Here is a 27,966-nt window from a genome sequence, read left to right on the forward strand (position 1 = left end):
CATTTGAAAGTCTGGGGTTCGATCCCCGGCTTCAACACAGTCGAGCAATGCATTAATTTAATCGACTGACTACAGAGATCTTTTATCCTACATTAAAAAATAGAAATGCTATATGCATATGCTATATTTGAAAAAAAAATCAAATCAGCGAGAAATTGGTGTTAATTATTTATTTCTTTATCATTCATTCATTATTAATTTATTAATTATTTATTTATTCATTGTAAATTATTAATTTATTATTTATTCTTCATTCATTAATTTATTTATTTATTGGTTTCAGTGAATTATTTATTATTTATTTATTTTATTATCATTTTGGCCACCGCGTCAGTGTATCGAACGTAGAGGGCGTCAATAGCTTTTTGTACCGCGATATATAGATACGCTAAATAGCTAGCTCAAGCTCAGCGCAGCTAATATATATATCTGATCTGACAGCTATATATTACAGCTAGCTAAGGCCGCGCCGAGTAGAGAGATCAGTACCGGTACAGCGGAAAAAGCTGAAGAGAGAAATAAAACAACAATGGCATCAGGAAAATCCCTGCGAGTACTAAAACTTATGCAAGATGTCGGCAAGGCATCGTAAGTATGGTCCAAGTATCAAGTTCATTAAGGAATTAGGTGGGAGTTTGTGTTCGTAGTTCACGGGGTATTACGGTACGGTACCGTACGTTACTCACACTACCGGTACCGTAATACTACTAGGTGGGACCTGGGTGGCCTGGCCTGGGGCTTGTTGCATGACGAGATCGAGATGAGCGACACGTAGGAACGTCCTAACATTAGAACCATTCTTCCGAGATAGGAAGATTGGCAACAAATCAGCGCTTTCCGTTTCACGAAGGCAATTTTGTCTTCCAAGTCCGCGACATCGTTTGATATCAATAATAGGCCTAGTATTGGAAAAATATTTAGTCTTCATCGTCACCTGAACCTTTAAGGCTTTATTTCGGAATGGCGACTTCATAAAATAATATAGGTGTAACTTTTTAACAAGTTAGACTATACTATACTACTAGACCTAATTATATAACTCAAACGAAGATTCTTGCCATCTGATTGGTTGAAAGGTGTTCAATATTTGGTCCATTTTTTACTGCGTGCATTTTGTAATTTTCCATTGCACGGTGACCGTGCATTTTTTATTTTCCCATTGCACGGTACGCGCGCTAGCGCTCCCTCAGTATAATCATGTGTATGTCTACTTATTGTGTATGTGTGTGTGTGTGTGTTCGCGCGCATGAAGTTAGCGCAGATCAAACTGACTGTGCGCACTCGACTCAGATCCATGAAGCAATGCGCGTCACAAACATGAAAGCAAAGGGCTGATGAGCTGTCGATACATGGTGTTATAAAATAGCTGTATTATTTCAAGCATCGCGATTGGTCAATACGCGTCACATGACATCCAACTTTTTTTGTGCACTGCATGCACGGTAGTGCAAAAGGTGTGCAACGAAAATTGACATTGCACGCTCGAGCAAACCAGTGCGGTAAAGTCCAACAAAACTACTGTAACTTTTTAAAAAATTGTTTCTGTGTTGCTATTTTATAAAACAAATAATGCACTTGCTCTGTCGTGCGTAAAAGTAAATGCAGAGAAAGCTCGGTTTCTTCAGATGGAGCACACTGGGCACTCGCCGCAAGCGGCTCGTGCACAGTGCGACTCCTATCTAAAGAAACCTCGCGTGCTCTGCATTTCCACTAACGCACTCGGCTGCATGCATTATTTGTATATTATCCACCGACTAGCAATTATCAGAGAAAAATTAGTTGCTGGAAATAGGCCAACCTAATCTTTATCTTTTTATTCCTTTTTTTACATTTTTAAAAACTTTGTAACTTATATGAGTTATATAAAACAAATAATGAATGTAAATATTTGTGCAATGGAAAGAATATTTACATTCGATGAAAGATTAAAAGTTCCATTCAACTCGGCTAACGCCTCGTTGAATGGAACTTTACATCTTTCATCTCATGAAAATATTCTTCCCATTGCACGCATACACATTCATTATTTGTATACTGTTAGATCTATTTCAATAAATGGAGATCTAATAACGTTTTATGTATTACTGATTGTAGAATTGATGTATGGAGCTTACTTTATGAGGTAAAAGGAGAAAAAAACTTTAAAGATTCATAAACAAACTGGATAAAATCGAAATTTTCATTATTTCCCTTAAATCTAGAACAGGGTGTCCTTTTTGTCTCACCTGCATAGCAGAGTGAGACTATAGGCGCCGCTTTTCCGACGGCGACGGCGGCGGCGGCGTCAACACCAAATCTTAACCTGAGGTTAAGTTTTTGAAATGACAGCATAACTTAGAAAGTATATGGACCTAGTTCATGAAACTTGGCCATAAGGTTAATCAAGTATTACTGAACATCCTGCCTGAGTTTCATGTCACATGACCAAGGTCAAAGGTCATTTAGGGTCAATGAACTTAGACCATGTTGGGGGAATCAACATCAAAATCTTAACCTAAGGTTAAGTTTTTGAAATGTCATCATAACTTAGAAAATATATGGACCTAGTTCATGAAACTTATACATAAGATTAATCAAGTATCACTGAACATCCTGCATGAGTTTCACGTCACATGACCAAGGTCAAAGGTCATTTAGGGTCAATGAACTTTGGCCGAATTGGGGGTATCTGTTGAATTACCATCATAACTTTGAAAGTTTATGGATCTGATTCATGAAACTTGGACATAATAGTAATCAAGTATTACTGAACATCCTGTGCAAGTTTCAGGTCACATGATCAAGGTCAAAGGTCATTTAGGGTCAATGAACTTTGGCCAAATTGGGGTATTTGTTGAATTACAGCCATAAATTTGAAAGTGTGTTGGTCTAGTTCATAAAACTTGGACATAATAGTAATCAAGTATCACTGAACATCCTGTGCGAGTTTCAGGTCACATGATCAAGGTCAAAGGTCATGTAAGGTCAAAGAACTTTGGCCACGTTGGGGGTATTTGTTGAATTGCCATCATATCTCTATAAGTGTATTGGTCTAGTTCATAAAACGTGGAAATAAGAGTAACCAAGTATCACTGAACATCTTGTGCGAGTTATAGTAGTTTTCAAAATCAGCACTGCTGCTATATTGAATCGCGTGATGCAGGTGAGACGGCCAGAGGCATTCCACTTGTTACTGTTTTAGAGACGTGTACCTTTCATTGATATTTCAATGAAAGAGACCCTTTTCTGACATAGAAATTGAATTAACAAAGCAATTTCGACATTGTATTAGTTAAATATTCTGATTTTTTATAGAATACTTATTTATAATGATAATTTTGCAAATTATGCGTTAAATGTTATTTGTTGAGGTAAAAATAGGGTTTGAATGGAGTAAACAAAATCGATGTGTCTGATTGTTTGAGACTAAAAAGGAAAATATGAGAGGCTGGGTGTGAAAATCGAATTTATTTATTTTATTTGTCAGATATCACGCAAGAAATACAAATGTGAGTGTTTAGAGTATAAACATACCTTTGCATGATGAGTAATCAAAGACAAGCAAAATTGCTGCAAACATGTCAAGTGGGTAGTGCAATAATAAAACAGAAAAAATGTGTGAAATCGATCCGCATTGGAAAAAAATACAATTTTCAGAAACAATGCTAAAAATAAACGTTGGTCATATTTAAAGTTGATAACTTTATATAAGAATATAAGCATTAAGAATATAAAAAATATATATGTTCAACATTTAAAAGTTAAGGAGTCGAGACTACATTATTGCTATAACATGACATAGGGGCCGATAGGGCCTACCCTACAATTTAAAATGTGCCTCTCCGTATGGACTTTCCATAATCTTTTCTTTTATTGGTACAACAAACTTATCTTCATTTGTAATGATTGTGATGGATTCGTAAGCTATTAGGCCTAATCTATATATTAAATTCAATTAACTACTTTGTTACTGCAGATTTTTTTTCATTCATGACGAAAAACCTCCATTTGATAACACTATACCCCTATTTCCCTCTGCATCAATTCTCTTCTCCAAGTACAACAAACCCTTACTGCCCCAAGCAGTATAAAAACACCTGTGTCTTGACCTCGGTCCGAAGATAACAACAGCCCGGCATATACAGTCACAGTAGGGGGCCACACAAAATGGATATATGGCAGTGCATAGAGCATAATAGCTCTATGCATAGAGCTCTATGGGCAATGTGTGAGCGCGGTAGCATCCCTGCAAACCATGTCGTCATTTTATCCCCCTACTTTCCTAATTTCGAGGTCGATTTTCTTCGTTCGAAATTGAAAATGGGCTAACATTGGATTTCTGAATACAATATGCCTTTGAAAACGTGATTAAATATCGAATACAATAATTTCATTCCGAAGGTCCTACTACAGGCAGAGAAGTCTTACGTAATAGCACAGCTGTTGTTTATCATTTCGTCCTTGGCTCAACGCTCATAATCTGGCCTGTGGAGGAGAAATTGAGACAGCAGGATTACCTGGCCAATCAGGGTTGATCGGCGCTTGGAAATGATTTTTTCAAATTCCAAACAGAAAAAGGGGTATAGAACCGCAGTTTGCAATCTGAACTGCGGTCTTTCTCCAAACGGGGGTTTGACGTAATGCATCATCTCAAATTAGCACAAATCCATCAATTAATTTTCATTGATTAAAATTAATCTCAGCAAAAAAAAAAAATTGTCATGAAAATTAAATGAAAATAAATAAATGATTTAACATGTTAACCCTAACTAGGCCGGGCTTTTTTGGCTGTTCTGTGGCTGGGGGGGGTTGATTCAACCCCCCCCCTGAGATCTCGGCCGCCGATCGCGCGAGTGCCGCAAAAATTTGCACGCTGGTAGTGTGCGATGTAATCTACAAGGCTGTATGGTAAAGTGTTCCAAAATAATGAGATTCTATTTTATATGAATTAATTATGCTAATTTATGCATAAATCATACTTTTTGCTCTAATTCACTAAATAAAGCTCCTAGAATGCTAATTTTTGGTAAAAATATTCTTTGTAGCATTCATAACAATGGCAATTGAAAAAAACTTCGGTTTGGAAATCAATTTCTTATGTATTTTATTGTTTTATGAATTTCTTATGTATTTCTTTGTTTTTCAACCTTTTGTTTTTCTTTGTTTTTTTCACCAGATTTATTGCACAACCTTTTTGAAGCATAATTATGCTAAAATCAATTGCTTTCAGCTGTTTAAAGTAAAAATAATCATATCTTTATGAATAAGATGAGAAAACTCAATTTGCATTGACTTCGTACACAAAATCACGTTTTGGAACAATTTTTGGTCTGACATGCACTTACAAAATGTTGCGTAATTTCAGAACCGCGTACCCGGGCGTCGTAAATTTGGTCTCAGAAGATGCGCGAGACTTAAAAGTATAAACTCTGCGAGTGGCGCGGTCAAAAAATTTCGCGCGGCGGAATGATCGCAGAAAATGTTGAGGGGGGGGTTGATTCAACCCCCCCCCCCGGCCATTTTAGGGTTAAGTAACATCTTAGTTTTGTATCGTGTTTTTTTTTTTGCTGAACGTTATAAACACGTTTTTTACCATTCATAATTTCTTTTTTTAAACTGTTTTCATGTTGTTTATCTAATGAGAAAGATTGCCGCCCATTTCGATTTTTCAAGTTTAATTTAAAAAAAAAACTGGAAAAGGGGTGCTGGGCCTGGGGAAAAGACAGGAGTGAGAATAAAAGAAAACATATTTTAAAAAATTTATTTGGGCCTCCTACAGACCAGCCAACCAGTACGTTTTTGGCGTATTTAGTACGTTTTTGCAACCAAAATACGGCAGTATGTTTTTTCTTTAAAAATTATGTTTAAAAAGAAAAAAAAATCATCTCTCTGTCTCTATTTCATAAAACTTACACAAATATGGTTATTACATCAATGTAATTTCAGGTAACTTGTTTTTTTTTCAATCATTTTGTTAAAACCAGGTTGAGATATGCACATGTTTAAATGTTTTTTTTTTTCATCTGCAAGAGCAGTGCGCCTTTTAGCTTGCATGCAGCTTGAGTGCCGCGATGAGCGAGTGCGCCACGCATTATATTATGGAATACACTTTTTTGGGGAAAAATACACTTTTTTTTAAATCACAGAATACAATTTTTCATTCCCAGAGGTAGGCAGGTCTGCTCCTAGATTGACCCTGGAGAAGTTAAAATGACATCCGTTTTGGGTAATTATACCCCCATATAAAAAATAACTTGGTGCCATCCCATATAAAATGCATCAGAGTGCAGTCGAATGACCCCCCCCCCAAAAAAAAAAAAAATGTTTAAAGGTGATATGTCAGTGTGGCTTGACGTAGACGCAATTTCTCTCAATGCTGACAGTGGCGGGCGGTGTGCAAAGAAGATCATGCCTACGTAGGACATGTCTGGAGGTGTCTTTCCAAGGACCATTCTTCGTATCGCCCAAATCAGCTTTGTGAAACAGTTGAGCGATATCTCGTTCTTGCGTAGAGCAGTTCTAACAGGCCCCTGGAACTGGATGGAGGCGTGACGGTAGTACGGTACTCGATAGTAGCCTTGAGGACTATTTTTTAAATGATTTTGATATTGATATCACGGAGCCTTGAACCCCCTCCCATATACATATAAGAGACACATGTAAACAAACATGGATTTCCCTAGGCCTAGGAAATCCATCTTTGAAGACAGAAATCACGTATATTTCTATCATTTTATTTATCTACATGTATGCACCTTCATACGCCTAATGCATATGAAGGTGCAAAAAATATGTTCATAAAAAGGTTAAAAATGAGAGGTTTCTTACCAGACTGATCTCGTGTAGATCCCTCGATCCATTCGTATACACCGCACATACAATAGGCTTGAACCGCTTCGTTATGACATACATGTACGTAGCTTCGATAAGCAATGTTACAAAATGCCGTTTTGAAGAACAATTTATAGATAAAATTATTATTTAACAAATAATAAAATTAAAAACTTGATTATTATAAATAATTATTATTACAATAATGATTATTTATAATTAAGTTTACAATGAGGTGAGTTTGAGTCCCAACTAAGGTAACATAAAAAAAATGATATAGCAATCTGAAGTGAATAAAACAGAAGTATCAACATTTTTTTTTTGTGGGGGTGCATATGGAACTCTTTTCCTTTGCTATTATGAACTTAATTGTTATTATTAGTTATTAGTGTTATCATTATTATCATTATAGTTATTATTATTATGATACTTAGATGCAGTTGCCCAGCTCATTCACAGGCTTTTGGGGGAGGTATCTCAGTAACTCCTCGTGGGTCTCGTGTGCCACTAAAATCATGCTCTACCGCAACTGAACAGCCTGAGTATGCCTTTGAGGTGAGTGATAAGGGATGTTTGTTGTATTTTTGTAAATTTGCAAGACCTTGCCATGATAGTTCATTCTCTTTTAGTGTTATACGCCTTGACAAAGTCTTGATGTGCTCTTAGCATATCATCTCTCCATCCGTCCATCGTAGTATCTGTCTTTTTATTCTTCTTCCTGGTGGGTGTTTCATAAAGCTGTTCGTAAGTTAAGAGCAACTTTAAGAATGACTGGTGATCCTTTCTTGTGGTAAATGGAATGTACCAAAATGTTCATTGGCGATGGTTTAGCGCGTTAGAAAGGTTCACCAGTCGTTCTTAATTTACGAACAGCTTTATGAAACGTCCCCCTGTTCCTTTAGTTGGTCAGACTCGAATGCAGAGTCTGCAGCAGTGTTGTAAAGGCCCAAACCCTCAAGACCCTTGCCAGGGTTTTAATGCTCAACGCCAAGGAAAGTTAACCCAAGGCCAAGGCAGGAGGTTCAGTGCCAAGGTCAAGGCATCGAAGTCCAGTGCCAAGGTCAAGGCAAGGAAGGTCAATGCCATGGTCAAGGCATGGAAGTCCATTGCCAACATCAAATCATGGAAGGCCAAGGTCAAGGCATAGAAGCCCAATGCCAAGGTCAAGGCATGGAATAATAATAATAATATAGGGTATTTATATTGCGCACATATCCACCTTGTTAGGTGCTCAAGGCGCTCCTATATTACCCGGCTAAGCTAGGCGTTCATAGCGCACACATCTTTTTAAGGAATTACTTCCTACCGGTACCCATTTAACTCACCTGGGTTGAGTGCAGCACACAGTGGATCAGTTTCTTGCTGAAGGAAATTACGCCATGGCTGGGATTCGAACCCAAGACCCTCTGTTTCAAAGTCCGAAGACTAATCCACTGGGCCACAACGCTCCACAGCCCAATGTCAATGCATGGAAGTCCAAGATCAAGGCCAAGGCACCAAAAGCTCAAGGGCCCGGGGGCCACTTCCATTGCCAAGTGGATACCATGCATGACCAAAAAAAACATGTAAAAAGGATGTCTTTTTCAAGATAGGGCATGTTACGTACGTAACATAGTAGTAACATAATAAGGGTGTCAAAAGCACTAAAATGATTTTTTTTAAAGGGTATATATTTCGCCAGGAAAACTGTGTTTACGGTGCAATTTCTTTTGATATTTCCTATTCACTCTCCTTTGTTGATTCTTGTTGTTTTTTTAGATGGCATGTTCCAACATTAGGTTTGGAAATGGAGTGACACAAGAAGTTGGCTGGGTAAGTAGTTCTGGTTCTTCTTCACTGGAGGAGAGACCTGCGGGTCACAGTACTGTGTGCGTGCACTTCTTGGTGACCCAGATTGGCTGGCTCCTCCAAAAATGTGCCTTTGAATTTCTTTGACAGATACATGGCGCTATAAAAATCATCTATGTTATTTGAAGAGAAAAAATGCTGTATATTGATTAAGAAAATTCTTAGCTTTGTTGGGATACATTAATTTAGAAATTCATACAATAGGGACAATTTTTTTTTCTTCAAATTGATCCCTCACTGAAGTGATTAATTGTAGATTCAATGCAATATTAAAGCTTACAGTGAAACAGAAATATCTTAATTACCGGTATGAACTCCTGTATACTATACTTGGTTTGAGTGTATTAAAAAAAGTAAAGAACAAGAATTAGCCTTGTGCCTGATTTGATTTGGTCCCCAAATGCAATAGGAACAAAGTTTGTTTTTTTACACTTTTACAGATTCTACTGAGAAGCAACAATAAAAGAAGATTGGAATTTTTTATTTAAAAAAAAATAAATTCTTCCTTCTTGGATTATTTTGGAATGCACTCTTGTTTTTTAAGTACAAAATATCAGGATTTCATTGCATTTGTATGTTTGCAATCAGATTATAAATGGCTTATCAAAATTATTTCCCCTTTACAATGGTAATTCTCAATGTGAAAAATTAAAACTCTCAGAACTTGCCTAAACATATATTACAATACATGATATGAATGTAAATGAAAATTAGCTGCCATAACTTTGAATTATCTTTAGTAATGCGATTTCTATCAACTTATTTATAATCACCAACCACAATTCATAATGCATTCAATGTCTAAATGGACATATGTAACAAAATAAAAATATACTTCTGAATGACAATGCAAGGGCAGTATTTTCCTCTTTAAATGAATATGTTGTACAACAGGTGTTTGTTTGGATAGAGATAACAGTATATACACAATGTGTATAAGGGATAAGTATTAGCTACATGTGCTCTATGACATAACTGCTGAAAATTTCCACCATTTTCGATGTCAAATAAGAAAGTTATGACCTTTTCAAGTTTCACTATTTTTCACAAAACATATGACCATGTACAACATGATGATATGCTAATGATAAAGTCAATGATGTATTTCATTGTATGAACATGTGTTTTAAAGTTTGCAAATTTGACAATTATATATCTTTTCTAAAGGTTTAACACAGTAATGGCAGTTTCTTATATTCAGGGAGGAATCCAATTTTGTTTCACTTTGTAATAAGAAAGATATTAAGATAATTCACACTTTCTCCTTCATTTTCAAACTGACCAACAATTTTTTTTTAAAGCAACTTTAAAATATGTTAACATAACTTTCTTCTTTTTGATTGGATTTGATGAGGGATTTTTTGCATTTTGTTTGATATTTCTCCTTTTATTCAAATAAACATTTTTTTTTTTTTTTTTTTTTTTTTTTTTGGGGGGGGGGGGGGGGTAGGGGATGGACACTCATTTCCCATGATTTATGAGTTCACCAGTAATGTGTAACCTTTTAGGCTAATAAGTTTCCTCTTCCACCACTCTGTGTATAATGCATGGGGTACCCAGACTAGACAAGCTTAATTTGAATCTACTGGTCAGAGCACATGTATATTTACATAAAATACAAACTCTTGATTGAATGGTTGTGGCTAATGGCTAATACTGATCAATGTCCATTGTTTGATTTTATCTTGCAGGACTTTGAACACATGGGTTCAAAGAATGTTTGTGTAGTGACAGATAAGAAGGTATGTATGCTGCATAGAGAAACCTGGATTGAAAAATCTCATTGCTAATGAATTATGCTAATTTATGCATGAAATCAAAGTTTGCTTTGATAAACTAAATAATGCCCCTAAAATGCTAATTTTTGGTTCACAGACTCTATAGGAAATTGATCAAATGTACTTTTCATGAATTTCAACATCACATTTATTTTCTTATGCATTTTATTGTTTTCTAATTTTTTTATGTATTTCTTTGTTCGACTTTATTTTGTTGTCATGTTTTTCAGTGGAAATCGTCAGGACTTTATTTTTTACCATAAAAAATATATAATTAATTGATTTTGATTAGTAAAAGGGGAACAAATGATACATTTATGAATTTTGGCTAACAACACTTTTTGCATGGGATTTGTACATGAATTCATGTTTTGAGCAACTTTGGGTCTCCATGCACTTTCGAAATGTTAGGTAATTTTGGAACCGCATATCTGGGGGCCAACATTTTGGTCTCAAATGTTGCGTGAGACTTAAAAGAAAAGTCAGCGAGTGACGCTGTAAAAAAAAATTGTGTGGTGGATTTATCGCAAAAAAATGTCCCCTGGTCTTATAAGGGCTAAGCAATATATGTTGTACTGCAATGTGAGACCATGGTGTACATACAGTACTAGACTTTGACTTGTGCAATATTTCTAAGGTATACCGTACTTCAATACCAGTTAGCGTAACACCAATATTTGATTTGAGCTTAATACACTATTGACCCTAATGCAAGCTTTAACCCTTATGCAAGCTTTGGAAAATGGGTCTACTGTATGTATAGTTTGGTATAATGGCAGGGTTTCACCTTATGTAATTTGAAACTTTGCAGGTATTTCCAAGAATTCAAATCTTATCTATTGTATCTTAATAAAGGTCATTTGTAACTAATCAAATTTTTATAAGTCCCAATAAGGTTGACTGTGGAGACATTGAATTTATATAGGAGAAGATACTGTACAATGATTTCTAAGGAATACATGAAAACATTACAGTATTGATATATTTTATGCTGAATGCCATTCTACTCAATATTTTTCTTAATAATTTATTTACTTAATGTATTTATTTATTTATCAACTATTCAAATAATCAACTCCATTTATAATATATTCATGTATTCATTTATTATCCTTTATTTGTAATTGAATGAATTCTAGTTAAATCTGATGGAATTTTACAGCTTGCTTGGGCCAGCTTATTTTCAGTTTGGCAAATCAAAGTTTACACATTTTAAGTGCATTGTCTCCTGTTCGAGTCTCCTTGTTCCAGCTGTCACTAAAAGTGTACTATTCTATTGTTATACCACCCTTTAAAGACAGGAGGAAGATATATAAATTCTCTTCTTCATAGCTTGGTCAGAATTATAGCAAAATATGAAGAATGAACTTGAATTGATTTTGATTGATAGTTATCAAGCCTTCCAATCATGGATACTGTTCTGGAGTCTTTGAACGCAGCCAATATCAACTATGAGGTCTTTGATAATGTCAGAGTTGAGCCGACTGATAAAAGGTAAACTTATCAACTTTAAAAGTGAATACTAAAACATGTTGATCGAAAGTGATACCGGTTTTTTGAATTGACATCTATACAATAAAATATTATTTGAGATGATATTTCTTTCCTCTAAACAAATTGCCCTGCAATCTTTGAATACAAACTTTACTAGTAGATCTACAATTGAGGTCAAACATACCCCCTTAGAATTTAGTGAAATTTGTTCACTTGCTAAACATCGTAACATTTACTATATCATCAGAAATATAAATACTGCCATGACTGTTATGGTATCAAATGAAAGAACGAAATAAGCTCTTTCACATGATTGGGATGAAAGTATATTTCAGGTGGAATATTCATGCCAAATATGTTCTATTGTTTGTTATTATACAGAGAAATATATAAATGTCAAATCTATGATTTATATTACATTTTCTATCATGCTATGTCACCACTTAACAAAAAAGTGTAATCTGAAATGTTTGTCTTGAGAAGTAGCTAGCACAAATATGAAATGTTTTTGTCAAGGTTTTATTTTTAATTTGTCTAAAATATGAAGATTTTTAGGGGAAAATGACACCTAATTCTTTTTCAGGTCATGATGACAAAGCAAAGTGATGAAGGGGCATGACATACTCATTTGTTTGATATCAAATTTGTCATGATAGCACAAATATTTTATAAGATACAGTAAATTTTATGATGATTGGTAACTGTCAACTTTTATTTGAATTCCCTGGGTGTATGTAAACTTCTGGCCTCAACTGTATGTACACTTCTCATTTTAGGCTCAAAGTTCAATATAGGTTAAAGTTCCATCTTTGTAAAAAATTTACCATGTACATTATCTTCAAGCTAACCATAGCTTGCTATAAACATTAAAACACATCTATTGTTTATAACAGCTGAAAGACCCATACCGGACCCAAAAGTGAAAATTACAATTGACAATTGAAAGCTTGTAAACTACTAAACCTAGCATTTTCACTGCTTAGTTGCTGACTATTTTGCTTAAAGGACAAGTCCAACCCAACAATAAGTTGGTTTGAATAAAAAGAGAAAAATCAAACAAGCATAACTCTGAAAATTTCATCAAAATGATGGAAAATGATATAAAAAGTTATGAGATTTTAAAGTTTTGCTTAATTTCACAAAACAATTATATTCACATCCTGGTCAGCATGCAAATGAGGAGACCGTTGACATCATCCACTCACTATTTCATTACATGAAATATGAAATATTCTAATTTTCTCTTCATTGTCATGTGAAACAAAGTTAGATTTTTTTCTGAACATGTGGAATTACCATTGTTTTATCATTTTGTGGTTCAAATAAGAGGGTCCTTATTGTTAAAAATAAAAAAACAAAGAAATAGTGAGTGAGGGACATCATCGATTTATTCATTTGTATATCACTGAGTTGTGCATATAACTGTTTTGTGTAAAAAATATTGAAACTTTAAAATGTCATAATATGTCTATTTTACATCCGATTTTGATAAAATTTTTAGCGTTATGCTTGTTTGATTTTTCTCTATTGATTCAAATCAACATTTTTCTGGGGTGGACTTGACCTCTAACCCTAAAAGGAGTGGGCTATTTGAGATGTATTGAGGACTGGGGGGGCCATGATGGCCCCTCCCTTCTGATCTCGGCAGCCGTTAGCGCAATCGCGCCAAAATTTGGCTAGCACATTCGTTACCACATAAACTGCATGCCAGTATCAAAAATTCAGAATTTTAAAAAAATATTTATTATGAAAAAAAAATATGCAAATTTATGAGTGAAAAACAATTTGCTTATTTAACACCCAATTTGGCTTCAAATCTTTTTTTTTCCAGATGTCATCTTTGTAATCTAATTTTGAGGTTTCCCCAAAGAAAAATTGCAAAAGCCAATTTTTTCCTTATGTTTTTCATGGTTTTTAGAATTTTTTATGTATTTCTTTGTTTTTTATCTTCTGTTTTTCATTGTTTTTTTTTAATGGAAATTATTACAGACCATTCACCAACTAAATTAACCCCTAAATGAATTAAGCAGACCAATTAGAATGAAAAATAAGCACCCTTTTATGAATTTCATCTCCCATAGACTTTGTTCACAAAGTATAAAAATGAGCAATTTTCTGTATGGCATTATCTCGTAAAAAGTCACGAATTTGGTCTCAAAAGTTAGGCAAGACTTCAAAGAAAAAAAGTCATAAAAATTTCGCGGCGCTTTCTTTTTGCGTTTCGGAAATATTGCGGGAAGCATTGAGTCCTTCAGGGTTAAGAATAGCTCCAATAATCTGGCTTAAAAAATAGGCCTTTTGGCTTTTCACTGGACTCGGGACCATGATATAAATTGAAAAACTGGATGATTTTTGTCTCGCCTGCATAGCAGAGCGAGACTATAGGCGCCGCTTTTCCGACGGCGGCGGCGGCGTCAACATCAAATCTTAACCTAAGGTTAAGTTTTTGAAATGACATCATAACTTAGAAAGTATATGGACCTAGTTCATGAAACTTTGACATAAGGTTAATCAAGTATGACTGAACATCCTGCTCGAGTTTCAGGTCACATGACTAAGGTCAAAGGTCATTTAGGGTCAATGAACTTAGACCATGTTGGGAGAATTATTTTCAAAATCTTAACCGAAGGTTAAGTTTTTGAAATGACATCATAACTTAGAGAGTATATGGACCTAGTTCATGAAACTTGGGCATAAGGTTAATCAAGTATTAGTGAACATCCTGCTCGAGTTTCAGGTCACATGACCAAGATCAAAGGTCATTTAGGGTCAATGAACTTTGGTCAAGTTGGGGGGTATTTGTTGAATTACTATCATAACTTTGAAAATTTATGGATCTAGTTCATGAAACTTGGACATAAGGTTAATCAAGTATTAGTGAACATCCTTCCTGAGTTTCAGGTCACATGACCAAGGTCAAAGGTCATTTAGGGTCAATGAACTGGCCAAGTTGGGGGTATTTGTTGAATTACCTTCATAACTTTGAAAATTTATGGATCTAGTTCATGAAACTTGGACATTAGGTTAATCAAGTACCACTGAATATCCTGTGCGAGTTTCAGGTCACATGACCATGGTCAATGGTCATTTAAGGTCAATGAACTTTGGCCGTGTTGGGGGTCTTTGTTAAATTACCATCCTAACTCTGAAGGTTTATGGATCTAGTTCATAAAACTTGGACATAAGAGTAATCGAGTATCACTGAACATCCTGTACGAGTTTCAGGTCACATGACCATGGTCAAAGGTCATTTAAGGTCAATGAACTTTGGCCGTGTTGGGGGTATTTGTTGAATTACCATCCTAACTCTGAAGTTTATGGATCTATTTCATAAAACTTGGGATATAAGAGTAATCAAGTACCACTAAACATCCCCTGTGAGTTTCAGGTCACAAAACCAAGGTCAAAGGTCAGTTAAGGTCAATAAACTTAGGCCATGTTGGGGTAATTGTTGAATTGCCATCATAACTTTGAAAGTTATGGATAAAGTGAATGAAATGTGGACATGGGTGTATTTGACAAGTCTTAAGTCACCGTTCAAATGTCATCTATGGTCAATGAATGTGGTATTTTGTCATTATATGAATGGTGTTTTTGTGAATGATTATTTTATAATAGTTTTCAAAGTTAGCACTGCTGCTGTATTAAATTGCGTAATGCAGGCGAGACTGCCAGAGGCGTTCCACTTGTTCTGCTTTTCAGATTGAATAATTTTTTTTTTTCACTTCTATCACATAGAGTTATCTTACATATCTTTTCCTGCAAGCTTGAATTGATGAAATCTACATGTACAGTGTATAGCTTTGGAATAGTTTTTGCCATATTTTATTTCCTGCTTATTTAGTGTAGCTTTCCAGTTCGATCTCTGTTCACATTATGTGTAACAATTTTTTTTTATATAGCAATTTAGCCCCAATATTAGCCAAACAAATAAATCACAAAAACCTCTAGTGAAGAGTTGTGGGTTTCCATCCATTTGAGCACTGTATAATTGTTGGTGCCATTTTGATCTTGCCCAAACCCTCAAGACCCAGGCCAGGGTTTTAATGCCCAAGGCCAAGGCAAGTTAACCCAAGGCCAAGGCAAGGAAGGTCAATGCCAAGGTCAAGGCATGGAAAACCAATACCATTTTGATCTCAGAGTAAAAGATACAATTTTTAATCTGGTAATTGAAAAAAATGATTACAAACCTATGGAATCACAACCCTCCTGATATAATGTGATGTCACTCAATTCAGGCTGTTAAGACGCTCGATTAAACCTTTTGTCGAAACTCATTAATTTGAGTAATTATTATTAAATAAAGCAAAATACTCTGCTATCATACAGTGAATATGCATAAAACTTACATTCTATATAGCTTATATATCCAATTTTTCAATACCACTTTTAGTTTTGGTCTGGGTCTTTAGATTGATGGCCACATATCTCCTTATTTCTTGTTATCATTTCTTTGCTTTACTCTCTCCAGTTTTCATGATGCAATATCCTTTGTGAAAGCCCGTAACTTTGATGCTTATCTGGCTGTTGGAGGAGGATCTGTGATGGATACATGCAAGGCTGCTAATCTCTATGATTCTCATCGCGATGCTGACTTTCTTGACTTTGTTAATGCACCTGTTGGGAAAGGTCTTCCCATCCCGGGTCCAGTCAAGCCTCTCATTGCCAGTATGTATTGCAATACCTGACAAATATTGGTTTCATGCTCATGAGACATCAATCATGGACATGTATTTCAAAACTAGTGTCTGTATACCAGGGAATGGGTAGGGTAAAGGGGAATCCAACCTTGGTCATAAAATCTGATGTGAGAGATGAGTTGAAAGAAATCAGAGAAGCAATAAGAAAGCTATGGCTGTTATAAAATTGAGATCGCAAAGACTACGTAAATTTAGAATTGGCAACTGGGTCAGTAAATTTGTAGGAACTGGTAATAGTTCGGGGTCCGAGGGTTAGCTACAAGGTCGTTGAACGTTTAAGTGGTCTGAGAGAGGTAGAATAGTGTAGAGATATGAGGTCAGAGAGATATTCAGGTGCTAGGCCACTGATGATTTGATATGTCATGAGAAGAACTTTGAAAATGATGTGCTGGCGTATTGGAAGCCAGTGAAGTGATTTCAGAATTGGTTCAATATGGCAGACTCTGACTGATTTTTGTTGTAATGAGATGTGTATAATGTTATACTTTTACAGTTCCTACAACATCAGGGACCGGAAGTGAGACTACTGGGGTGTCTATATTTGACTACACCCCACTCAGAGCCAAAACAGGTAGGTACTCTTATTAAAAATAAAACATTTTGATTTTGGCTCTCTGTTTTGTTGACATTCTACAGGATTATTCTATGATACTACTTTTAATTTTAGTTGTTTTTAGATTACTATTTGATTTCTGTTGGCTGTTTATGCTTCTGGGGCTTGTTCCTCAAACCTAGATTTGCAAACATCGCTTTATTTGGTTTCATTCATGTTTTGTAAGATAATTGAACAACTGTAGGGATCAATTCAAAGTTGGTTTATTTTCCCATATATATGAATTAATATGATCTGATTTTGACTTTTGTTAAGATACTTTATGTAAATTGTCCATGAATCATAACAGTTGTTTCCTTTCTGACCTATTCTAACTAACTTGACAAGGGTAATGAAGGTCTATCTACCTACTTAATATTACTGTGGTTTCGTAAATTAGCAATCCAAATTTTGATTTGAATAAAATGGAGAATTAAAAAGTGTAACACTGAAATTTTCTTCAGAAATCTTGTTAGATATTAAAGTTATGATATTGTATGAGTTTCTCTTATTTAGACAAAACGGCAACGTTCTTTGTTACAAGCGGTATCCATATGGGTTTATCGTGCACTCACTTTTTCTTTTGTATTATATAAAATATGTATTCATAATTTTTTTTTTCTCTGATTTTGTAAAACCTGGTTTGATTCCTCATAGAACATGTAAAATCATCATAATCATTATCATTGTGATGCAATGGAGATTCTATCTGTCACATCATGAATAAAATAAAAAGTGTATTATATGACATTATTACATGTAGCTCTCACATTTGCATTCTGATCATGATGTATCCATACAACTATTTTGCTAAATAAGTGAAATTTGGTATGCCATAACTTCTTACTCTATTTGTCCAAATTAATTTGTTGTTGGTTAGACTTAGCCTTGAACATGATTATTGATGAAATTATCTCTGTTTGATATATATAGTGCATGCAAATATATTGCTGAATATCACACACACTTGAATGGTTATTAATAAAAGCCAACTTTCATTGATTAGGTATCGCTAGTAGAGTGATTAGACCCTTGCTAGGAATTGTTGATCCTCTACATACCCTACACATGCCAAATCGAGTTACGACATACAGTGGATTTGATGTACTCTGGTAAGTCAGTCTGTTTTTAATCTTCTTTATTCACATCAAGAATTTTAACCTACCAAGATTGGATTCAACCTAAGGCTAATGGAGGAAAAATGAATGAGAATCTCATTTTGTACCCAGAAGGTTGTAAGATCATATTTATAGTTTTGTGTAGCTTGAATCCGGACAGCTTCATGAAACACTACCATCCTTATCATTGATGATTCTGGTGTTGCCTCCCTATATGCCACCAGAAGGGAGATTCTCAAGTTTTTTGTATTTATATATGATTCTATGACATTTCAGTTCAATTTGTAATTCAGAAAGTTTTTTCATATATGAATGTTTAATTGCATAATTCACAAAAATATGATTACTGAAATGTTTTGAAGTATTCAAAATTCTGTTAAATCTCTTTTAAAAGCCATGCATTAGAGTCTTACACTGCCATTCCTTATACTGAACGCAAACCAAGACCAACCCATCCCAAAAATAGACCAGCCTACCAAGGAAGCAATCCAATTAGTGATATCTGGTCTAGCCACGCTCTTAGGATGATAGAGAAGTATTTCAAGAGGTAAGAAACATATTATTACTAATATATGCTATTTAATCCACCTTAAAAAAAATGGCAGCAAATATTGAAGAATCAGTTGAGCACAATTCTGCCTTTGAATTTAATTCAGGAGTCTACTTTGCACACCCTTTATGAAATTGACTGCAAGTTTGGGGGGTTCAGTCAAGGACCATGTATCAAATCTTTCTCCATTCGTGTAAGGATTCAATTACAGAAATAGTATTATCAAGAGATGATGAAAACTTTTAAATTGGTTTATCTTACAGAGCTGTGAATAACCCTGAGGATTTAGAAGCTCGCTCTGAGATGCATTTAGCCAGTGTCTTTGCTGGTGTAGGGTTTGGCAATGCTGGTGTTCATCTTTGGTGAGTTCAAGGGACCAGAATGTAAACATGTTTGGGGTATTTGTTGAATTGTCATCATAACTTTGTGAGTATACTGTATGGATCTAGTTCATGAAACTTGGACATATGCATAAGTATGACTTAACATCCTGTATGAGTTTCAGGTCACACAAGTCAAAAGTCATTTAACGTTAATGGACTTTGGCGATGTTGGGGGTATTTGTTGAATTGCCATTATAGTTGAAAGTTTATGGATCTAGTTCAGGAAAAGTGGACATAAGGGTAATCAGGTACCACAGATCATTTTCTCACGAGTCTAAGGTCACATGATCAAGGGTAAAGGTCATTTAGGTTCAATGAATATAATATGTTATTATCATATGAATTTTTTTGTGTGAATAATTATTCAAAGTCTGCATTGCTGCTGTATTGAATCGCGTAATGCAGGCAAGACTGCCAGAGGTTTCCACTTGTTAAATTTGTGATGATTCAGGTATCTCAGCAATAACGTGCAAAAGCATTCAGGTCAAGTACCTTGTGCTTTTGCATTTTGCAAATACCCTTGAATGCACTGCATCACCATAACACACTCATAAATGTGCATTATTTGTATAAAACCATATATATATTTTTCCTTTAATAGCCACGGTATGTCATACCCCATCGCTGGTATGGTCAAGCAGTACAAGTCTCGTGATTATGATGTTGACCATGCTATTGTGGTAAGTATATCTTTTTAGACATTATATCGTCATCACTTGACCATGTCCATATTAACCCTTTCTGTACTACTGGGATATTTTGCTCCTTGAAAATATAGCCCCCCCCCCCCCATTGATCTCTGAATCGCAACTTGCAATGAACATGAAAATTTCATGCTGATAGATCTTCAAGTGCTGAATCTCATGCTGTGATTTATTTCAATCAATTTTGCCATTTTGAAAAATTAATAAGCTATTAATAATATTAATAATTAATAATGCATATTTATGAATTTTTGGGATATTTTGACATTTTAATCTAAACAACTAGAAAAATACATTTGTCATATTTTCGATTGTCTAAGAGTGTCCATTCAGTCATTTGGAAACATAAAACAGTTACTGGTATTTGAATCCCTGTGGATAAGAACTTCTCCCTCAAAGCAAAAAAAAAAAAGTTGTTTCATATTGCTTTTATTTCTTGTATTACTAGTATATCATTTTATGCTTCTAATGTAAATCATTGTTTTTTTAAATTTCCCCACCTAACCCAGAACAATGAAGAAGCATATGACAAGTGCAACACCAATTCCTGAGCAGAATGCATATTAATGCAAGCCATTGTCATTTAGTGGCATGAACCTGAACATCATTGTGTTTAATATTTGCCCACTTTATCCCAGAACAATGTATATAGAAAACAAAAACAAGTGCAACACCAATTCCTGAGCAAGATGCATATTAATGCGAGCCATTGTCTATTAATCAAATATGCAAATATTCTAAAATTAGCAGTTTCAATGACATGTGTATACTAATTTGCATATGATACCCACTTCCAATGTCCGATATGTATAAATGTATGAAACTGTGCCTAGACTTCAGGGAGAAAAATCTTGAAGCGACAATCTGAAATTCTCAGCTGTCACAATGCAGTCACCAAAATATGGAAGCCCCCCCCCCCCCCCGTGTAATTAGGATAAATGCAGTCTGTTCTATTTGTCAAATGATTTCTCAATATTCTGTTACAAAAGTTGACCAAAATGACCATGGTCCTGACTTACAACGTATAGTGATAAAATCAAATCAATATCAAAATGGTCTCAAATGCAGTCAAGAGATATATGATTTAATTCAGTTTTATCACAACTCTTTGTTATAAAGATTGGACCAATGACATCCAGACAATGTGAAAGCATAGGGACTGTAAAACTTACCAATCTTGGTAGGAGAAGGCATCATAAATGTGAGGTCGTAGCAGAAGAAAATACCACACTTTCAACGATCAGCGATACCACATCTCAAGAATAAACCAAAATTCATGCTCAAGAAGCTTATTTTTTCAAACAAAATTTAAGCAATAAAGGATGTGGTCATTATGGTCATTTTATATCTTTTTCTTACCTCTATGGTCAATGTCTTGATTTTCATTCCCCCCCCCCCCCCTTCCAGCCTCATGGGTTGTCGGTTGTTATGACAGCGCCTGCTGTTTTCAGCTTCACTGCTCCTAGCTGTCCTGAAAGACATTTGGAGGCTGCTAAACTTCTTGGTAAGCCCTGGATGGATTTTACGCTTTATCAGAGGAGTCAGAGAACCTCACAATGTATATTTTAAAGTTTATTTTTGTGGAAGTTTTGAATCAGATATCAAGAGGAATATGTTAGATGAAGTTTGTGATATTTTAGAGAAACTAAGATGTTTTAAGATCATTTGCTTTTGCATGCCCCACTTTGTGGAATAGCCTTTCTGAAGACATAAAAAATGTACCTCTGTCGAAACTTTCAAAAAATTTTCTAAAAACTTTTTTATTTAACTCTTAGCTCTTTATGCGCCTTGAGCACTCTACAGAGTGGATTTGGCGCTTTATAAGTCACATTATTATTATCATTAGTATTATGTTTGTAATATGTAGTTATCATGAAGCAAACATATTTTGGTAGATCTGTGTTATGTCAACACCAGTTTACTGTGAAGAATCATTTTTAAGTCAATGGTGATTGCCCTTGGGGATTTGTCACGTCTTACTTGGTTTTTTCATGATATATACACAACAAAAAAAGTAAGTCCCCCCTTAAACAAACATCAATAATTTCCGAACCAATGCAAGTTTTTAATATATTTTTACATGAGCGTGTAGGTAATTTTATAGGCTACCCTCTGAGTAAATGTTATGGACGTATTTTACGTCATGCTTCAGTGAGCACCGTCAGAAGGCAAAAATGTCACTTTTCAAAAGTCACAAGCCAAATATCATGACTTTGATTCCATTTTTATTGGAACTAATTCCACATTCTCATCATGAAAAATAGTCAGAAGGCTTGTAAAAGGTACTTTCTAAAAGACGATACAACTTTTCTGGCTAAATTTCACGGTTGAATGAACACAAGTCCAAATTTGCTATAATTGGATTTTTTACACATTTCTATCAATAACAATGATAGAATATGATGACAGTTATTTTTGGGAAGAGTATCTTCAACAATATTCATTGTTTCACGGTTCGATGAACATTTATTGAAAACAAAAGATACGATTTTCAAATATCATAGGCAAGTATTGTTTCATTTTGGTAACTGAAAATGATCTTTTCTCAACTTTTTCGTTATGTTCATGACCAATTAATATGCTTCAATGATTCAAAGGCGTTTATTTAAACATTCACGCTTGAATGAACATGTGGAATGTAATTAGCTCTTTTTTACGTTATTGGAAAAAATTCAATTTGTAACTATGGATATCTATCACAAACCTCCTTGCATGGTTCATTTGATTTGATTTTTATGAAAATCCCGATGTTTAATGCATCAGTGAGCACACAATATTCGAAAATTATGCAAATGAGAAGAAAGTTCAAGGCCCTGGCCCCACTCTGTGCCGTATCAAATGGTTATTTTGGTGTGCGCACATTTTGGATAGTGTTACACTGAAGCCATGTGCGAAGTTTCATGAAATAACTGTTGGCAGAAGTAACAAAAACCGTCCATGAAACAAACCCTCATTTCATATTTGTTTAAATGTTAACTTCCTCTCTCATAGACTTGTGTACATTACGGGTGCATATGTTTAAGAATAAGTAACCCCCTATTCAATGTTGTGGAACTTTTTTTCAAGGCTGTCTTTAGCAATGTCATTTGGCAGTAATGTTTATCAACCTATGGGCAGAATTCTGTGCAAAAATGAAATCGATTAGTTTATTTATGGATGAGTGAGCACACATCAAAGTGGGAAATTGGGTATTTTCAATGTCACAGACCCATTTTAAATGGTAATAAAGTGAATATTGGGGGCAAATTCGGTTTCAAATGTGACTTTAATTGCTGTTGTTTTTATCATCCATTATTTCTATCACCACACACTTTCCGAAGTTTTAAAATTTTCATGGTTGAGCGAGCACATTCGAAAACTTAGGAATGAATACTCTTTATACTGCATAAATGTATTTTTTCTTACAAATTCTCATGATCAGTTCAATTTATGGACAAATCAGTGGTGGATCCAGAATTTTAAAATGGGGGAGGGGCCTATAATCGGGGGAGCCACCAACATTTTCAAATTTTAACATGATCTAACAAGTTGTAGAGGATACTACCATAAACCCCTTTGATGATACGTCACTATACAGGGGCCGCGGAACGGTTTTCAAAGGGGGGGGGGCTGACCATGCAAAAAATCACAATCGTATGGTCATTTTTACATTTTTGTACATGCTTTTGGAAAAAAGTGGGGGGCTGAGCCCCCCCCCGCGACCCCTGCATTATTGTGCTCACTCAACCATGAACATACGATATCAAAATTGTGTGTGGAGTGGCTAAATGATGGATAGTAAAACAGCATTAACACCATAAAATTCACCTAAAGACAACTTTTGCCCAGCTTTGTATTTGCACAATCTGAAAAACGACTCTTGTGACTTTAAAAAATGGTCATTTTTAATTCAATCTTTAATTACTCATGCATGACTCAACCGATCAATCTCATTTTTTCCCAGAGGTTGCCTAATGAGTGCAGAAAACCACCTACGAAATATCATATCTCAAAATAATTCCGTTCAAAAGTTACAGCAATTTGATTTAGGGGGGACTTACTTTTTTTGTTGTGTATATAAAGGTTTTTGTCTCACCTGCATAGCAGAGTGAGACTATAGGCGCCGCTTTTCCGACGGCGGCGGCGGCGACGGCGGCGTCAACACCAAATCTTAACCTGAGGTTAAGTTTTTGAAATGACAGCATAACTTAGAAAATATATGGACCTAGTTCATGAAACTTATACATAAGGTTAATCAAGTATCACTGAACATCCTGCATGAGTTTCACGTCACATGACCAAGGTCAAAGGTCATTTAGGGTCAATGAACTTTGGCCGAATTGGGGGTATCTGTTGAATTACAGCCATAAATTTGAAAGTGTGTTGGTCTAGTTCATAAAACTTGGACATAATAGTAATCAAGTATCACTGAACATCCTGTGCGAGTTTCAGGTCACATGATCAAGGTCAAAGGTCATGTAAGGTCAAAGAACTTTGGCCACGTTGGGGGTATTTTTTTAATTGCCATCATATCTCTATAAGTGTATTGGTCTAGTTCATAAAACGTGGAAATAAGAGTAACCAAGTATCACTGAACATCTTGTGCGAGTTATAGTAGTTTTCAAAATCAGCACTGCTGCTATATTGAATCGCGTGATGCAGGTGAGACGGCCAGAGGCATTCCACTTGTTTTATTTTAAATGATTTTCTACTCACATTATCAGGTACGGATATCACTGGAGTGAAGTTAGAGGATGCAGGTCGCTGCCTGGCAGATACCGTCAGGAGGTATATGTATGATCTGGAAGTAGATGATGGACTAGAATCTTTAGGATATGACTCATCTGATATACCAGGACTTGTCAAAGGCACCCTCCCACAGGTATCTATACATTGAATATTACACATTCTGTGTTTCATTGATCTTGATCATTATCACTGACTTCTGTAACCTTTGCTTCAGGAGTAAAGAAGAGGAAGAATTTTTGACACTTTGTGGCTTTTTATTAACAAGTGATTGGCAAAAGCATTAACTCGATTTGCCTTGTTATGTTATCAATTAAGCCAATATGTGAAACTATAAGATGTATATAAACTCAGCATACAATTTGATCTCCTTAGTGATTTCTTAATAACTTTAATATGTCTTTTGATATCGCTCTTGTCATGAATGGTATATTTCATGCTTTTTATTTTTATGTTTTAAAATTCAGTTTGTAATGAAGGTCTGTTAAATGCATTTATCTTTGTTGCCAATGTTAACTACATATTGAACAGGTCTGTTGATTGACTGCCATATTAAATATGATTAATTTACAAGTTAATTAAATTTAGTTCGACTCCAAGACATTGATAGATCAACTGATATTAACTCACATTTTTCTTTCTCTTTTCTCTGTGTACACTCTCACCTCCTATGGCTGGCCAATTACATATTCTATCATTTTAATACCTTTTAACACTTTATTTAATACTCCCTTTTCTCATTTCCCGTTCCTTTCCCTTCTTTCCCCCTTTCTTTAATTCCCTCCCTTTCTTTTTTAAAATCCATTTCCCCTTATTCTTCCATCTTTATCGCTGCTATTATCATCTGCCGCCATTTTCTGTCTCCTCTGTGTGTTTTTTATGAATTAAGCACCGTGTGACCAAGCTCGCTCCCCGACCTCAGACTGAGGAAGACCTTGCATCCATGTTTGAGAAGTCAATGAAAGTTTACTAGTAAAACATGGCCTTCAGCAACCTTGTATTCTACAAACTGTTAAGATCCAGGATTAAAAAAAAGTTTCACTGCAGCTTTAGAGGGAAGAACACATGACTAAAAAACATTTAGGCAGAATTAGTACTTTAAGCTTTAATGCTGATATCTATGGTGCAGAACCATACTCACATGTTTTGTTGTGGGACATTCCATATATTTTTTCTACAAGGCAAGCTTGTTTGAAGATTTCAATCATGATCAGATTCCTTATGGAGTCAAGCAATCATTGTGTACTTCATTGTAACTGTGGAAATTTGTAGATTTTATTCAATCCGATGGACTTTATACTCTGTCAAAGCTCTTGTGTTTTTAAAACAAATTATTGTTGTGGTGTGGTTTCCTTAAAAATCTATCTCTGCATATTTTGAATTATTCTTTCTCTTATTCTTATCTGTAAATCATAACAATTCAAATTGAAATATGATAACAATGGCCTTTGAAAATTTGTATATTGTACACCTTTTTCTTAAACATTAAGTGGATATCCCCTTGATTGCATCAACTTATTTTTACTCATTTGTTTGTTCATTTAATAAAGCCAATAAGGAAGTATAGGACTTTTCCTGTTTAAAATTATGTCTTCCATCAATAAAGTGCATTTGATTTTTGATATCAGAAGAAATCATTTTTAAGCAAATTATACCTTTTTGAAAGAGGTTATTTTACTGATTACCCAGGAATGCAGTAATCATTCTTCATTTCCTGCAAAAAAATATATAACTTTGTTTTACGTTCATGACATGATTAATTTATTTCTCTGCTAAAAATGCAAAATACTTGCATACAAAATACAGTCACAGTAACTTTTGGAAAAAAAAAACAATTGGAAAAAAATCCAATAGAATCAAATGCTGTAAGGTGAAGTACAACTGCATTGAGTATGTGAGAAATAATCCAAAATATTTTGCTTGCTTAAAGTAATTTCACTTTTCCCAATTTTAATTGAAAATTGTATTTGTTGTCTCTTTTCCATGAAGCATCAGTACTGTTTTTGTTATGGCAGTGATAGTTGTGACATTAACAAATGATTTTAGCAATGCTGAGATTTGTAAGTTTTAACATTTTTTAAAAGTAGATAATTTTTTTTTGGAATGTTGAATATCATGAAGAATTTGAATTAATGTGCTGGCAGACATATTTCTGACAGGGAACATGTATGCATAGATGAGTGATGATCTAAAGTGTAATGAAACTTGAACATTATGTCAAATATCATGTGACATTGTGTAAAGGGTACATGTGTTATGGAAGCTCTTCTTGATATTTATAATCACGATGATCATGAAGGTGATGATATTGGTTTTCATGATGCAGTTATTGCAGTCATGACGATGAGAATGGTTAATTAACCTGATAGTGAAATGTTTATATATCCCAATTTAGAACTCTGCATTGACACTAATAATGATGTTAATATTATATGGTATGAGAAATAGTCTGAAAAGATGAATGGGGGGTTTTCTGGCAGCTTAAAAGCAGTATGATTGCAGTATGCATGCATACTGTGAGCAGCCTTTGACCATAAAATGTGCATTTGCTACTTTGTTAGTTGGAACAAATACACCATTGCGAAGAGATTTTGCATTCATGTCATGTGTCATTAACTAACACAGAGGTATTTGTCTTCCAATTGCTTGTTGACCACTAATTAGTTTTATGCAATTATTTGTTTTTCTTCTATTTCTTTTATCACTCAGTGGTATGTATCTCAGACAGGTGTTCTTCAATTTGTTCACAGAGAATCACCTTTGATTTCCTTGAAGTTAAAAAGCCAAAAACTGTTGACTTTGTACAGAAACTATAAAAACAATGTGACTTGGTAAGATTATAATCATATATTTGGAACTTTTGCTAAAAGTGTTCTGATGAACTATTACATAGAAACATGCAGGAGACATGGCCCCCGATTCTTGGGGGTTTATTTTTTAACTTTTATCATATTTATGATTCTGCCATATTGAAATGAATTTAACCATATGTATCATGTTATATATGTGTGCTATATCAAATGGACTTAAAATCCAAAAGATTTTTTCCATAGTTTTGTCTGCCAAATAATTGTTATAATGAGAAATTATGGGAGAGATTTATTTTTGTATGATTCAATTGCAGTTGATTATTAAATATTTTAAGCTAAAAAAAAAATTGTGGATCCGTTTCCTGTTGTAATTGGATATATTGTTTTCTGATATATATTTTTCAATGCTCATGGTATTAATGTAAGGTATTCATACTTCTATGGACAGAATATA

At 34.7% G+C, this 27,966-nt stretch overlaps 1 protein-coding gene across 1 annotated transcript; it reads left to right on the top strand.

Annotated features, from left to right (window-relative positions):
* Window positions 1–374: 374 nt before the first annotated feature.
* Window positions 375–27,861, top strand: LOC129256278 (hydroxyacid-oxoacid transhydrogenase, mitochondrial-like). Its single transcript, XM_054894528.2, has 14 exons — window positions 375–588; window positions 7,245–7,365; window positions 8,569–8,622; window positions 10,350–10,400; window positions 11,827–11,930; window positions 16,402–16,598; window positions 17,124–17,201; window positions 18,229–18,334; window positions 18,735–18,887; window positions 19,154–19,252; window positions 19,875–19,953; window positions 21,385–21,481; window positions 24,681–24,838; window positions 25,592–27,861. The coding sequence occupies exons 1-14, from the start codon at window positions 530–532 to the stop codon at window positions 25,673–25,675; spliced, it is 1,440 nt and encodes a 479-aa protein (XP_054750503.2). The 5' UTR covers window positions 375–529; the 3' UTR covers window positions 25,676–27,861.
* Window positions 27,862–27,966: the final 105 nt, after the last annotated feature.

This window comes from Lytechinus pictus, chromosome 1 (assembly GCF_037042905.1).
Source record: "Lytechinus pictus isolate F3 Inbred chromosome 1, Lp3.0, whole genome shotgun sequence".
NCBI classification, from domain to species: Eukaryota; Metazoa; Echinodermata; class Echinoidea; order Temnopleuroida; family Toxopneustidae; genus Lytechinus; species Lytechinus pictus.